The sequence below is a fragment of the Crinia signifera genome, chromosome 1 (genome assembly GCF_055691185.1).
Source record: "Crinia signifera chromosome 1, ASM5569118v1, whole genome shotgun sequence".
Taxonomy (NCBI): Eukaryota; Metazoa; Chordata; class Amphibia; order Anura; family Myobatrachidae; genus Crinia; species Crinia signifera.
Window position 1 is genome coordinate 140,452,523 of NC_139217.1, and position 13,274 is coordinate 140,465,796.

At 40.6% G+C, this 13,274-nt stretch overlaps 1 protein-coding gene across 3 annotated transcripts in view; it reads right to left on the minus strand.

The window, feature by feature from the left end:
- AFG2A (AAA ATPase AFG2A) overlaps positions 1–13,274 on the minus strand; it is a 407,538-nt gene that overhangs the window by 280,490 nt on the left and 113,774 nt on the right. Inside the window, exon 14 of one of the 3 annotated variants that reach the window (XM_083174301.1) lies at positions 9,629–9,704. The exons of the other annotated variants lie outside the window; for them this stretch is intronic. Coding sequence (XP_083030427.1) covers positions 9,644–9,704 — 61 coding nt within the window. The 3' untranslated portion in view covers positions 9,629–9,643. Of the gene's footprint in view, positions 1–9,628; positions 9,705–13,274 lie in introns of those variants that run through there. 3 annotated transcript variants of the gene reach the window in all.

Genomic DNA, 13,274 nt, shown 5'->3' on the forward strand with positions numbered 1-13,274 from the left:
AAGTCCATTGAGACTTCCACATATTTCAAACAAGTCGATTGTAATAGTTATCTGGAATTCCAGAGTTGCCATTTGGACTCTTGGAAACAAAATATTCCTTTCTCGCAGTTTATTCGACTTCGCAGAAATTGCTCTAATATTGTAACATATGATACCCAAGCAGATATATACACTGAGAGATTCAGTGAAAGGGGGTACCCTATTAACACCATTAATAGAGCCAGAGATAGAGCACGTGGATTAGAACGCAATAATCTCTTACAATATAAAAGTGTGAATAATAAAACTGGTCACATAGAAGACCATTGTTCCTTTGTCACGCAATTTAATGATAAAGAGAAAGAGATTAAGCGTATATTGGATAATAACTGGCACATTCTTAAGCTGGATCCTATTCTTGGAGAGTCATTACCATCACGACCCAAGATAGTGTACAAAAAAGCGAGGACTTTAAAGAATATGATCGCCAAGAGCCAGCTAAGTAATACATGTCAGAATCCCACTACTACAACTTTTTTGGATTTAAAAGGATGTTATCAGTGTAATAGCTGTAAAGTCTGTAAAAATATAGCGAGAGGAGCAGACTTAACTAATCCAAAATTATCAGCTATTAAACCACAACAGTTTACAAACTGCAATTCAACATTTGTAGTTTATGTTTTGTCCTGTAAATGTGACCTTCACTATGTTGGAAAAACGAAACGAGTTTTTAAAATAAGGGCTTTGGAACACATGAGAAATATAAAAAATGGTCTAACAAACCATAGTGTTCCAAGGCACTTTAAAACTTTCCATAACAGTGACCCCAGTGGAGCGGTTTTCAGAATAATTGAACAGGTTTTGCCCCCCAAACGAGGAGGGGATAGAGAAAAATTATTATTGCGCCGTGAAACCCACTGGATTCTGAAGTTAAATACATTGGTTCCTTTGGGATTAAATGAAGGTTATGAAATCACCCCGTATATTAACCAGTGATGTCTTTTTATGTTTTTCAGCAATTTTCTAAAAAAATCCTGCTTCATCGATATTCTACTGTTTTGTAATGCATGGGTTTTTTTCTATATGTATTTTTTTCTATATGTATTTTTATATATTTTTATGTATTTTTATGTGATTTTTCATGAAATTTTTAATGATATATTTGTATAAAGAAAATATATTGTTTTTCATGATTGTAAAATTATTTGCATATTTGCACATGTAAAATTGATATATTGTGTATTTAATGAAATTTTATATTCATAAATTTCTTTTTATTGTTCCCAACATTGGAAACTTTGAGATGCCATAAACATTTTTGGTATATATGTGTATGTATGTATATATATATGTATGTATATGTGTATGTGTATATATATATATATATATATATATAAGGTGTTCCACCTTGATAATAATATATCTAACTAATCAAGGCACCTATAAATCCTCATTAGATCTGTGGCTTTAATATTCTTTTGCAAAAAGTGTGTCTGTGGTGAAACTCAAATCACCTGTAAGGCTTTTACCCCACCTGTCATTAGTACATGACATCACCGGCATTTCAGAGATTCTGATTGGTGGATAGTTGGGATAAATTATCCTCGGGTAGTCACTGAACCACGCCCTCTGACGAAGTCTCTGACGAAACATGTTAGGGCTTGGTCAGTGATACCCGTGCTGACTGTGTCCCGGCGCTGTCTTCTGCCTGTGTCCCCGGCCACCGGTTTCCGAGTCCTGTCGGCGCAACCCAGCGTCTGCGAGTCCCTGTCGACCTGATGCCAGTGGAGATGCGGTTGGAGCAGATTTGCCGTGGTATTGTTTGTTTTATCATGTGGTAACCAGCCCACACTGTTCTTTTATTGGTACGAGCAATTGCTTTTATCCTTTTTAAGGAGTGTTTGTTCCTCCATAATAAATATATCGTTTACATGCACCATGGAGCGCCCCTCTGTTCTATATTTTCTCTAGATATATATATGTATATATATATATATACCAATAGGTAGTTTCACATACGAGTATTGATCCCTGATTCGACCATAGACGTATGTAGGTCTAGAAAAAAAACCTACGCGTTTCGTCCTTTAGGGACTTCCTCAGGGGTAACACACCAGGATCAATTTATAACTGTTTTCAGATGAATAAATATGATGCATAGAACACTCTAAGGTGTATTGGTGGAGGTGTAGCCTGAAGCTATTATTCATATATCGCAGTGAAACTTCATTTCTGGTTAATAAAAGTCAGAAATATCAAACTTAATCCAACAACCCTCCAACTGGTTCTGCAGTAATTTCTGTGTCTGTAATGATAGGGGTATCTGCAGTCAGGGTAGAGACTGACTGCGGATACCCCTATCATTACTGACTCGATATATATATATATATATATAGCAAGGAAAGAAAGACTGGCACTTCTGGTTCTTGGTGAAAAACTTGTATTCAAATGATGAAAAAACCAACCAACGTTTCAGGGCAGCACCCCTTTGTCAAGGTGTAGGCGAGAACATTCTCACCTACACCTTGACAAAGGGGCGCTGCCCCGAAACGTTGGTTAGTTTTTCCATCATTTGAATACAAGTTTTTCACCAAGACCCAGGAGTGCCAGTCTTTTTTTCTTTACTTGCTACATCCCCACCAGGACAGGCACCGGGGCGGATAATCAAACGGAGTGAGTGCGGGGCCGCACTGATATATATATATATATGCTGGGGGTGGGCTATGGTAGGGACCATTGGAGCCTCTGCAACAGTCTGTTATGCTGAGATTACCTGTACGCTACTGCCTGTAATTATGATTACATATGGAATTAACCTGGTATGCTGTGACCTTCTGTTGGAAATAACCCTCAAAGTCTTCATATTACTCCCCGTGTTTGTTATCCTTGTTACAATATATATATTTTTTTTCACTCCTTACTCCATGCAACGGCACCTGACCATACAGTAGGTCTCTATCACCATAATAATTACTTCAGTGTCCTGTTCCCTAATGCAACAATCTTTACTTTCTGTGTACTTGTCCTAAATTCCCTTGTACTGTATTGTCTTGTTTTTACTCATTTATGTATTGTTAGGTGCTGTGGCCGCAGTTTAAATACTAATATAATAATAAAACGAAAAATATGTCATCCTAGTGCCTAACATATAATGATGAGAGCAGAATAGTTGCCGCCATACAAAAATAAAGAGAACAGACTGACATTCCTCATCGTAGTGACGGCCATAAAATACAGAGAAAATCTTTTTGAGCACAGTGCAATAGTCTCCTCTTCCACAAACTCATTATCTCCTGAAGCCGCATCACACCAGCCACTTCAACATAATTTATAACCATCCCCAAAAGTAATTAAGCACCACAAATTAATCAAGGTTTTTCACATTGCTATACCTCCCCCAGACTAAGTAACCCTGCTGTTCTGTTTGGGTTTACTTGATCAAAAACAAATTTGTTTCTGTGTAAGTTCGTTATTTATGTAATTATGATTCCCATATTTTATTCCTTTTAATTTTTGGGAAAATACTAATGATCAAAAAAAATATATTTTTATTATTTTTTCAAATAATGAGTATTTACAGTAGCCCTAATGTACCGTTTGGGTCAGTATGACCCGATGTCAATATTGTATTAGAGAGTGACCGTAAATGTTTCTAAAGACATCACTTCAACATTGAAATTCTGAAAATTTTGAATATAGTGTCAGTTAACTGGTTTACATTTGGATTATGTCATCTTTCAAGTTTTCACACATAAAGACGAAAAAAAGGTAAGCAATAGGCAAGACAAGAAACCAAACATAATTTTGGATTATAATGCAATAAAAGATGCAGTGGATACCTTAGATCACCTTGTGAACACGTAAAATTGCAAAACAGAAAACAAACCGATGGCCACTGATAATATTTTATAATATCAGTGCATACAATACCTTAGTCCTATGGACTTCCATAAACCCCAACTGGAACAATAAGAAACTTACCAAGAGGAGAATATATTTGTAAGAGTTTAGAAAAACACTCATCAAACCCCACATTTCCTCATGACAATATATGCCACAGACAGTATAGTCATGTAACACTGTGAAGAACATACAATCAACTACTCATGATCTTCAACCAGGAACTTCTGCAGGGGAATGTTAGAGCGATCAAATGTGCCAGATGTAAATTTTGTTAATCCAAAAATTATAATAAAACAAACATGATATGTATCAAGTGCATTAAACATGTTTGTAAATCTCATGTAACACAGTATTGCCCAAATTGTGCAAAAATACCTATCTAAAACAGCTTTACCAAAATGTTTGTCATTTTTGTTGGTTTTGGTTTCTTCAATTACTCTAATAAAATTTGGAGAATATCCCTTGTTTGAATATTAATGTAAAGAGTAATTTTATGTTACAGGTCATATTGACCAGAATGTAAGCTCTAACGAGCAGGGCCCTCTCTCCTCATGTGCTTTTCTTAGAATATATCTCTGCCACTGTTATAATTGTATCAGTGTCCACTGTTGCAACTGTCTTTTTTATTTACCATGTACTTGTCCTAATTTGCATTTGTACTGCAAATCACAATCTTTCTTGTATTGTTCTTTGCTCATCTATGTATTGTCAGGTGCTGCAGAACCCATGTGGCGCCATATAAACGATAATAATAATAATAATAACAACAACAGAACATGAGTATAGCAGACTTGAGAAGAACAGCAGGGTTAAAATAATGTAATTATGTGCCTAGTATACCTGTAATCTGAAAAGTGTACTGCCCTGTGTTCCCAGCATCTATTCCTATAAATGCATGCCCAGTGTACTTGTCCCTATAAAACTGCATAAAGCAGGGCGAGCTGGTTCACAAGGTGATATATGTTTGCCTACTAGGACCAGGTGGGTGGGAGGAGAAGGCTTGCCACTTCCTTTTTCCATGTCTTTCGCCAGGGGCAGTGTCAAGATATCAGAGAGGCTGTTGTGATAATATATCTGTGTTTTAATAAAAAATGTATAATCAAGAGACTGCACCTGAGATCACTCCCCCAATTAATCCAGGGTATAAAAACCCTGACCGCAGTCACACCAAACACTCCAGCTCCTGATGAAGGCGTGTGAACACGCCGAAACGCGTTGAGCAACAGCACCAGTATTCCAGCTCATCTTTGGAGAGAAATCCCATTCCACACCTTTCTCCAACTTTGGCGCTATTATACCAGACCCCATCCGGACCAGTTTTTTGCCATCTCCTTGGACCTCATTGGTGAATCCACACTGCAGGACTCAAGCTGGGTATAGTTATACCACAAAACTGCATGATTCCAAATTGGAGTATCATCATTGGCACCCACCACTGGGCAATCACTGGGACTTTGTATAAGCTCTCATCCAATCAAGAACATCCAATTATTCTGGTAAATATACATTCCATGGTGTTCCTGGGATAACAATTGACTCTCTCCAACGCATTTGCACCTAGCTGGAATTCATTTACAGTTTTAAATTCCCCCCATTGTGTTTCTTGAGAATTCTCATATGAAATATACATTGTGATATTTTTATATTAATGTATTGTTTTTTAATTTATTTGTAATAAATTTACTATAATAGAAAGCTAGCGCTGTATCATAGATTATTCACCTTTTGCCATTGTATTTTTTGGGAGCCTCACACCCTCCCGATACAGCTGCTTTAGCAACACCTGTGGTTCACTCTCCTTTGTAATACTAGGCTGTTGTGATAAAGCTGGCACGGGAAAGTCCCTAGCTGGTCCTCTATCACTCTCCTAAGTATATGATGGGGGAGGAGAGATTAATGGGTGCGATCAGGTACCGGATGGGCATACCCATCGCTCAGTCTGAGCTTTAATTAATTGAGCAGCATTTTAAGAATTTTTTTAATGTATTCATTAAAAAGCTCTGAAGTTATATTAGGCAGCACATGAACAGGGAAACATTTTAAGATAGCCCAAGCAAGGCATTCATCTAAGCAATCCTTTTAATAAATGCCTCTGCCCCCTCCCTTCTATCTCCTCTCAATCCAAACCTCTCCATGAGAGTCTTTCTCTCCTCCCGATGATTGCCTCTGAATCCTTCCCTTTTAACAAGTGCCTCAGCATCTCTTTACCTCTTATAATTACCATGTGTGCCTTTGCCCATTTTCCACTTCCCATGTGTGTTTCTGTGTGACACACCCCGCCCAATGTGTACAAAGCACCTCAACCCCTCATCCACTGCACATCAGTGCATTTTCTTCTCATCCCATCTGGTTCCCAACCTTCTTCTATCTGCTCCCCCCCACCACCACCACCACCCCATTCCTCTTATCCAACACCTTTATTTCACCTCAACTTTCTACCCCCAGGTCTTTCTGTCCTCATCTTCTTAAAAGGAAGCGCAACCATGTTTGAGGCCACATACACTGCTCAAAAAAGTAAAGGGAACACTAACATACCACATACTAAATGTGAATGAATTAAATATTCTTATTAAATACTTTGTTCTTTACATAGTTGAATGTGCTGACAGCAAAATCACACAAAAATTATTAATGGAAATCAAATTTATTAACCCATGGAGGTCTGGATTTGGAGTCACGCTCAAAATTAGTGGAAAAACACACTACAGGCTGATCCAACTTTGATGTAATGTCCCTCTCACAAGTCAAAATGAGGCTTAGTAGTGTGTGTGGCCTCCATGTGCCAGTATGACCTCCCTACAATGCCTGCGCATGCGCCTGATGAGGTGGCGGATGGTCTCCTGAGGGATCTCCTCCCAGACCTGGACTAAAGCATCCGCCAACTCCTGGACAGTCTATGGTGCAACATGGCGTTGGTGGATGGAGCGAAACATGATGTCCCAGATGTGCTCAAATGGATTCAGGTCTGGGAAACGGGCGGGCCAGTCCATAGCATCAATGCCTTCGTGATGACACACTCCAGCCACATGAGGTCTAGCATTGTCTTGCATTAGGAGGAACCAACCGCACCAGCATATGGTCTCACAAGAGGTCTGAGGATCTCATCTAGGTACCTAATGGCAGTCAGACTACCTCTGGCGAGCACATGGAGGGCTGTGCGGCCCCCAAAGAAATGCCACCCAACACCATTACTGATCCACTGCCAAACCGGTCATGCTGGAGGATGTTCCAGGCATCAGAACATTCTCCTTGGCGTCTCCAGACTCTGTCACGTCTGCCACATGTGCTCAGTGTGAACCTGCTTTCATCTGTGAAAATCACAGGGCGACAGTGGCGAATTAGCCAATCTTGGTGTTTTCTGGCAAATGTCAAACGTTCTGCCCTGTGTTAGCTGTAAGCACAACCCCCACCTGTAGACGTCGGGCCCTCATGGAGTCTGTTTCTGACCGTTTGAGTAGACACATGCACATTTGTGGCCTGCTGGAGGTCATTTTGCAGGGCTCTGGCAGTGCTCCTTCTGTTCCTCCTTGCACTAAGGCAGAGGTAGCATTCCTGCTGCTGGGTTGTTTCCCTCCTACGGCCTCCTCCACATCTCCTGATGTACTGGCCTGTTTTCTGGTAGTGCCCCCATGCTCTGGACACTACGCTGACAGACACAGCAAACCTTCTTGCCACAGCTCGCATTGATGGGCCATCTTGGATGAGCGGCACTAACTGAGCCACTTGTGTGGATTATAGACTCCGTCTCATGCTACCACTAGAGTGAAAGCACCGCCAGCTTTCAAAAGTGACCAAAACATCAGCCAGAATGCATAGGAGCTGAGAAGTGGTCTGTGGTCACCACCTGCAGAACAACTCCTTTATCAGGGGTGTCTTGCTAATTGCCTATAATGTCCACCTATTCCATTTGCACAACAGCATGCAAAATTGATTGTCAATCAGTGTTGCTTCCTAAGTGGACAGTTGGATTTCACAGAAGTGTGATTGACTTGGGAGTTACATTGTGTTGTTTAAGTGTTCCCTAAATTTTTTTGAGCAGTGTAATTATTCTAAAGATGGCAGGTACTGTACGTACAATCCTGATTTATTAAATTACTCTGCACTCCAGGCTACAATGTTGCACCCTTAGGGGCAGATGTATTAAGCCAATCAACTGTGTTTGAAAAATTACAGTTGGTAGTTGATTGGCTGGTGCATTATCACCTTCCACTTTATCTACACACCAGGATTAATACATCTGCCCCTCAGGGTCAGATTTATTAAGCTTGGTGAAGTGATAAAGTGTCTGGTTTTTATCACCGGCCAATAAACTCCTAACTGTGAAGTTACAGGCTTGGTTTGAAAAATGACAGGTAGGAGCTGATTGGCCGGTGATAAATACCAGACAAGTTATCACTTCACCGAGCTTAATAAATCTACCCCATAATGCCTAAGGATCCACTGGTACCCCGCTCCATGATTGCTAGTTCTGACCCAGCTCACACACTGGAATGTGAAATGCATCTGGTAAAAGGATCATACTCCGGAACAATGGCCCTTATTCTGATCGGTGCGGCCCGATCAGAAATATGCGGTGATGTCCGTCTTGGCGAATCCCCGCCTTCCATACGGATCGCCACCTCCGTCCGTATGCGGATATGTGGCGGTCCGCATGAATGTGGACGGGGATACGCCTCCTCCATGGTGGGAGCAGCCCCTGCATTCAATGGTCGCCGAACATCGAATGCAGGGCCGCACGCTCCACCAGGTCCCGCAACACAAGACCACACGGACACTTGTCCGTGTGAAATCTTGTATGGGGGCGGGCAGCTGACATCCGGCGATGTCAGATGCCCGCCCCGTACCCACGCGTCACGGCCTCATTACCATGCATACGCCCCGCGTTTGCATGGGAACGCCCATGAAACGCGGGGCGTATGCATAGGGTAATGAGGATAAGTAGCCCCTCACGCCCCTCTACGCCCCCTGTGCGGCGTATAAAGAATCCATGCGGCGAAATCGCCTGCACATGCGCAGAGTGACCTCTGCACATGCGCAGACGATAAACATCGGCGGGCCGTACGCAAGCGGGAATATCCGCACCGATCAGAATAAGGGCCAATGTGCTCCCCCAGTATATTAGCAATTTACATTCAGGAGTATTCACCATATGATGCATTAATACAAGTCTCAGAGAATTTCTGCATCTTTTTTTATTGTTAATTAGAATCCCTTCTCTGACCCTGCTTGTCGTTCCTAAATTACTACCCATATTAGAAAATATGAAGAAGTGTCGGTTACAAGTAGAAAATCTTTATATTTATAATATTCTTTGCTTGCCAATCCCCTTTAATGTGACAGCCTTATAAAAGCTGTTGAAGTGGCAATTGACATTTATAGTGCTCATTTCATGCTCTTGCTGATACTCTTTGCTACTAAATGAAGCAGATCTCCTCCAAAATGACCTTCCACACAATACAAGTATATGTGTAAATATGTACATATAATAATATGCAGGTGAGGCACTTTCCTTGTGCACAATAAACCATACCCATATGTTTCACTTCCTTCCAAAGGGAAATAAAGTATTCTTATAAATACCAAAGAGAGCGTATTTTCCTTTAATGTGGACTCGTAGAACAAGGAAAATCTGACTGCTGATCCTATTATAAGATTGTGAACTTTTTGCCAAGCTGCATGCTGGTACATTAGTCTGGAGTAAGCATCTACTGCCAGAATGAAGGATCAGAGATATTTTAATAATTTCCAGTCTTTGGCATATTCAAAAAAAGAAATGTATTCGGTGCTGCCAGATTCTCCACCTCAGGCTGAACTTGTCGATACTGTATTTTTGCAAATGAAAAGAAAATCTGTTTATTTATACCCCATATATGGAAACAGCAATCATAACGATGTTTAGACTTTAGCCTAAACATTTTCAGTGGGTCTGTGAATACCAACTTATAATTCTACATATCATATTCAAACACACGCATGTCATTTCTGTTTTTACATTAAAGTATTATTTACCGACACCGGGGAAACTAAAGTACATAAGCCCAGCATTCCATAGTAACAAATCAGCACTTAACATTTATTTGTCTTGTGCAAGTTAGACAATTAAGCGGTTATTGTACCTTGTTGGCAAAGTTTGGTGCTCATTTCCAATTTTGAGAAAGTTTAAGGCAGCACATTGGTACAATAAAAAGCATTGCACTATTACAGCACTGGGGCCATGGGTTTGACTCCAACCATGGCACTATCTGTGTGTACTATTCGATTCCAACCAGGGCACTATCTGTGTGTACTATTTGATTCCAACCAGGGCACTATCTGTGTGTACTATTTGATTCCAACCAGGGCACTATCTGTGTGTACTATTCTATTCCAACCAGGGCACTATCTGTGTGTACTATTCTATTCCAACCAGGGCACTATCTGTGTTTACTATTTGATTCCAACCAGGGCACTATCTGTGTGTACTATTTGATTCCAACCGGGGCACTATCTGTGTGTACTATTTGATTCCAACCAGGGCACTATCTGTGTGTACTATTCGATTCCAACCAGGGCACTATCTGTGTGTACTATTTTATTTCAACCAGGGCACTATCTGTGTGTACTATTCGATTCCAACCGGAGCACTATCTGTGTGTACTATTTAAATAAAGTTTAATTGATTACTATTATATAATCACTGTCATTGCCACTGTAGTTTACTTTTCTTCTTAGTATGTGCTGCTGACCTGACCTGTCAGTCAAGTGGAGCTCTCGTTCAATTTAAAACGGGGAGGTAATCCCTGCTTTAAATAGGTATGGGAACTTTGTGGTTCCCTGTCAGACCACAATAAATGTAATAAAGTGATACATTATTTGTGTGGGTGACAGTTCTTTTGGTATTGGTTCTATACTGGGACTAAAAGTCCCAGCGGGCCAAGAAATTCCCTGCATGCTGGGTCTTGTAGATCTACTACAAAACCCAATACTTATGTTTATTCTTTTTTAAACCATTTATTTTGACACCATCAGCCTAGCGCCCACTGCCCAAGAGCACCGGAGACAGTCTCGGGCTTCAGCCCGGGGTGCCCTGGAGGTGGACCAGCCACAGAGTTACTGCTTTGGCTATGGGTCCTTATATAATAAGTGCCCCCTTGCTGTGGCCTTACCCTAAAGGCTGTTTGAGCCCAGTGCGTTTCCAAAATACAGGCGTCCGCTACTCCTTTTGTCCCTCTTATCTTGGGACACAGGTATTTCTATAGCCAGCACTGGCTCAAAGAGTCTGAGGCTGATTATTAAACTCATGGAGGGGAGGGACTTCACACCGTGTTTTAAAATAATTTTTTTTTTTTTAACACAGAGAAGCATCGGATGGATCTGACTGATCCGTGCGATACTTCATACTCGTTCCTATTTGGCTGCCGGGGAAACTCAGCCGCCAAATACAAATCACGTCACCATAGCAAAATAAGAATCTTGAGAATAAGGCAGCTTAGTAAATTAGCTGTGTTCTAATTTGTATTTTCAAATCCCGTATCCATTCTTACACAGGATCGGCCATAATCGGAAATCTTAGTAAAATTTCTCTCTCTATGTTACATTTGCCACACCTGCAGTGCAACATGGTTTTGAATAAAGATTAGACAAAAAACAAGAAGGAGCCATAAGTCATAGGCCACATTAAGTAACTGTTCCAAAAAGCCATCTTTGCGACGAAGACAAAGATTTGAAGAAAGGAATTCATGGTCCTAAATAGTAGTCTTTGGAAACAAACTCCTAATTACTTCCTTTTGGAATTCTGAAGAATAGTTGATAATGACTAATAGAATACTGAAGAAATCCGAAGACAAAAAATGGACGTTTGAATTAAGTAGTAGCATGGGTCTTCCTGGAAAGCAGAAATTTCAAACTCTATACAGGCCTGGAGCAGCATCTCTGGTTGCAGGTCCGACCAGGAGATTGGCCCGAATCAACTAGGCGGCAGCGAGGAGACATTGCTATTGCGGGAACAGCAAGGATGCAAGTGAAGACTGCCCAAAGTACCAGGAATCTCCAACCAGAAGTACCATAGGCTGTCAAAACTTTTGTAGTGACAACCCCAAGAAGGTCCTCTACAAACCCTGATAACTAAAATCATTGGAGGCTGGCCAGAGATCTTGGATGGTGAATAAGCGGACTTCACCAAAACCAATATGGTGGTGCCGGCCTGACATGCGCCAGTCTTCTTCCCTCTGCCCGTGCTGAGCCGCGATCCTCCTCAGGATACCACACCCGCCCTGCATGGAGACTCGTTGCAGCACACGGGTGGTTGAATATCGAACCCGCAGAGCTCTGCGACGGTGAGTTATGACAGGGTGTTCCACAAAATATCTATCGACATTCAGAGTTTTAACACTAAGATGTTGACATATTATGAATATCAGTAAGGATGAGAGATCAACATGTCAAATGTCAACATTCACAATATCAACAGTGACATAATGTCACATTCAGCATGTCTCCCATGTGGTTTTCCATTGACAAGGTAAATATCACTAAACCTAAACCAATCCGCAGCCTAACCTATTTGCAATGTCATCATTATGGCATATTGATATTCGGTCACTGATTAATGTTGCTATTCTATCCATTCTGAATGTATACCTTATTTAAAGTGTTCATATGTAAACTGGTTGTATTCAGAAAACTTATTAAATGGTGATTTTAACACATTACACAAAACAGGGCAGTCACATAGTGTTCATCTGAAAATCCTTTCCAGCTGATAGAATTTCTGTTGAATAGACTTCTACAATTTCAGATAATTCCCTACAAATTGCAGCAGACTTGTTTAAGGCCTGAAAAACTAATTTATAGCATGGAGAAGCATGAGGTATGGAGAATGAATGGCGGAGACAAAGTAGACAGGTGTTTCCCTAAAAACCTCAGCATGGTTAGCACTAATAGTACAGGAAATTGATCTCCAGAGGCAGCAAATTGTTAGCATCTCTAATGCATTTTCAAATTCCTACTGTGCAAAATCAGCTTGTAAAAACAGATCATTCCTAACAAGTGCCATGTCTGGGTTCCTACACCGTTTCATTTCAGATGACTTTAATGAGAACTATGCTACATATTTTACCTCCCATCTGGTTCCTATTTGACAATGAAATATTTGTACTGCGCAACCCGTGTACTTTTTGAGCAAAAAGAACAGATGTGTCTCCTTAGAACATGACAGGTTTTTTTTCCCCACAAAAAAACAAAAATAAAATAATTATTAATGATAACACTAAAGGGCACACCAGATTACTATTTCCAGTTTAGCCTTAAAATGTTAAATAATAGTTGTTACAGGGATGTGAGAAAAATTAGTCTACATTTGCATACACCCACGTTTTCTCATCAGCTCCTCAACTACCTGGGTTGGAAGGATT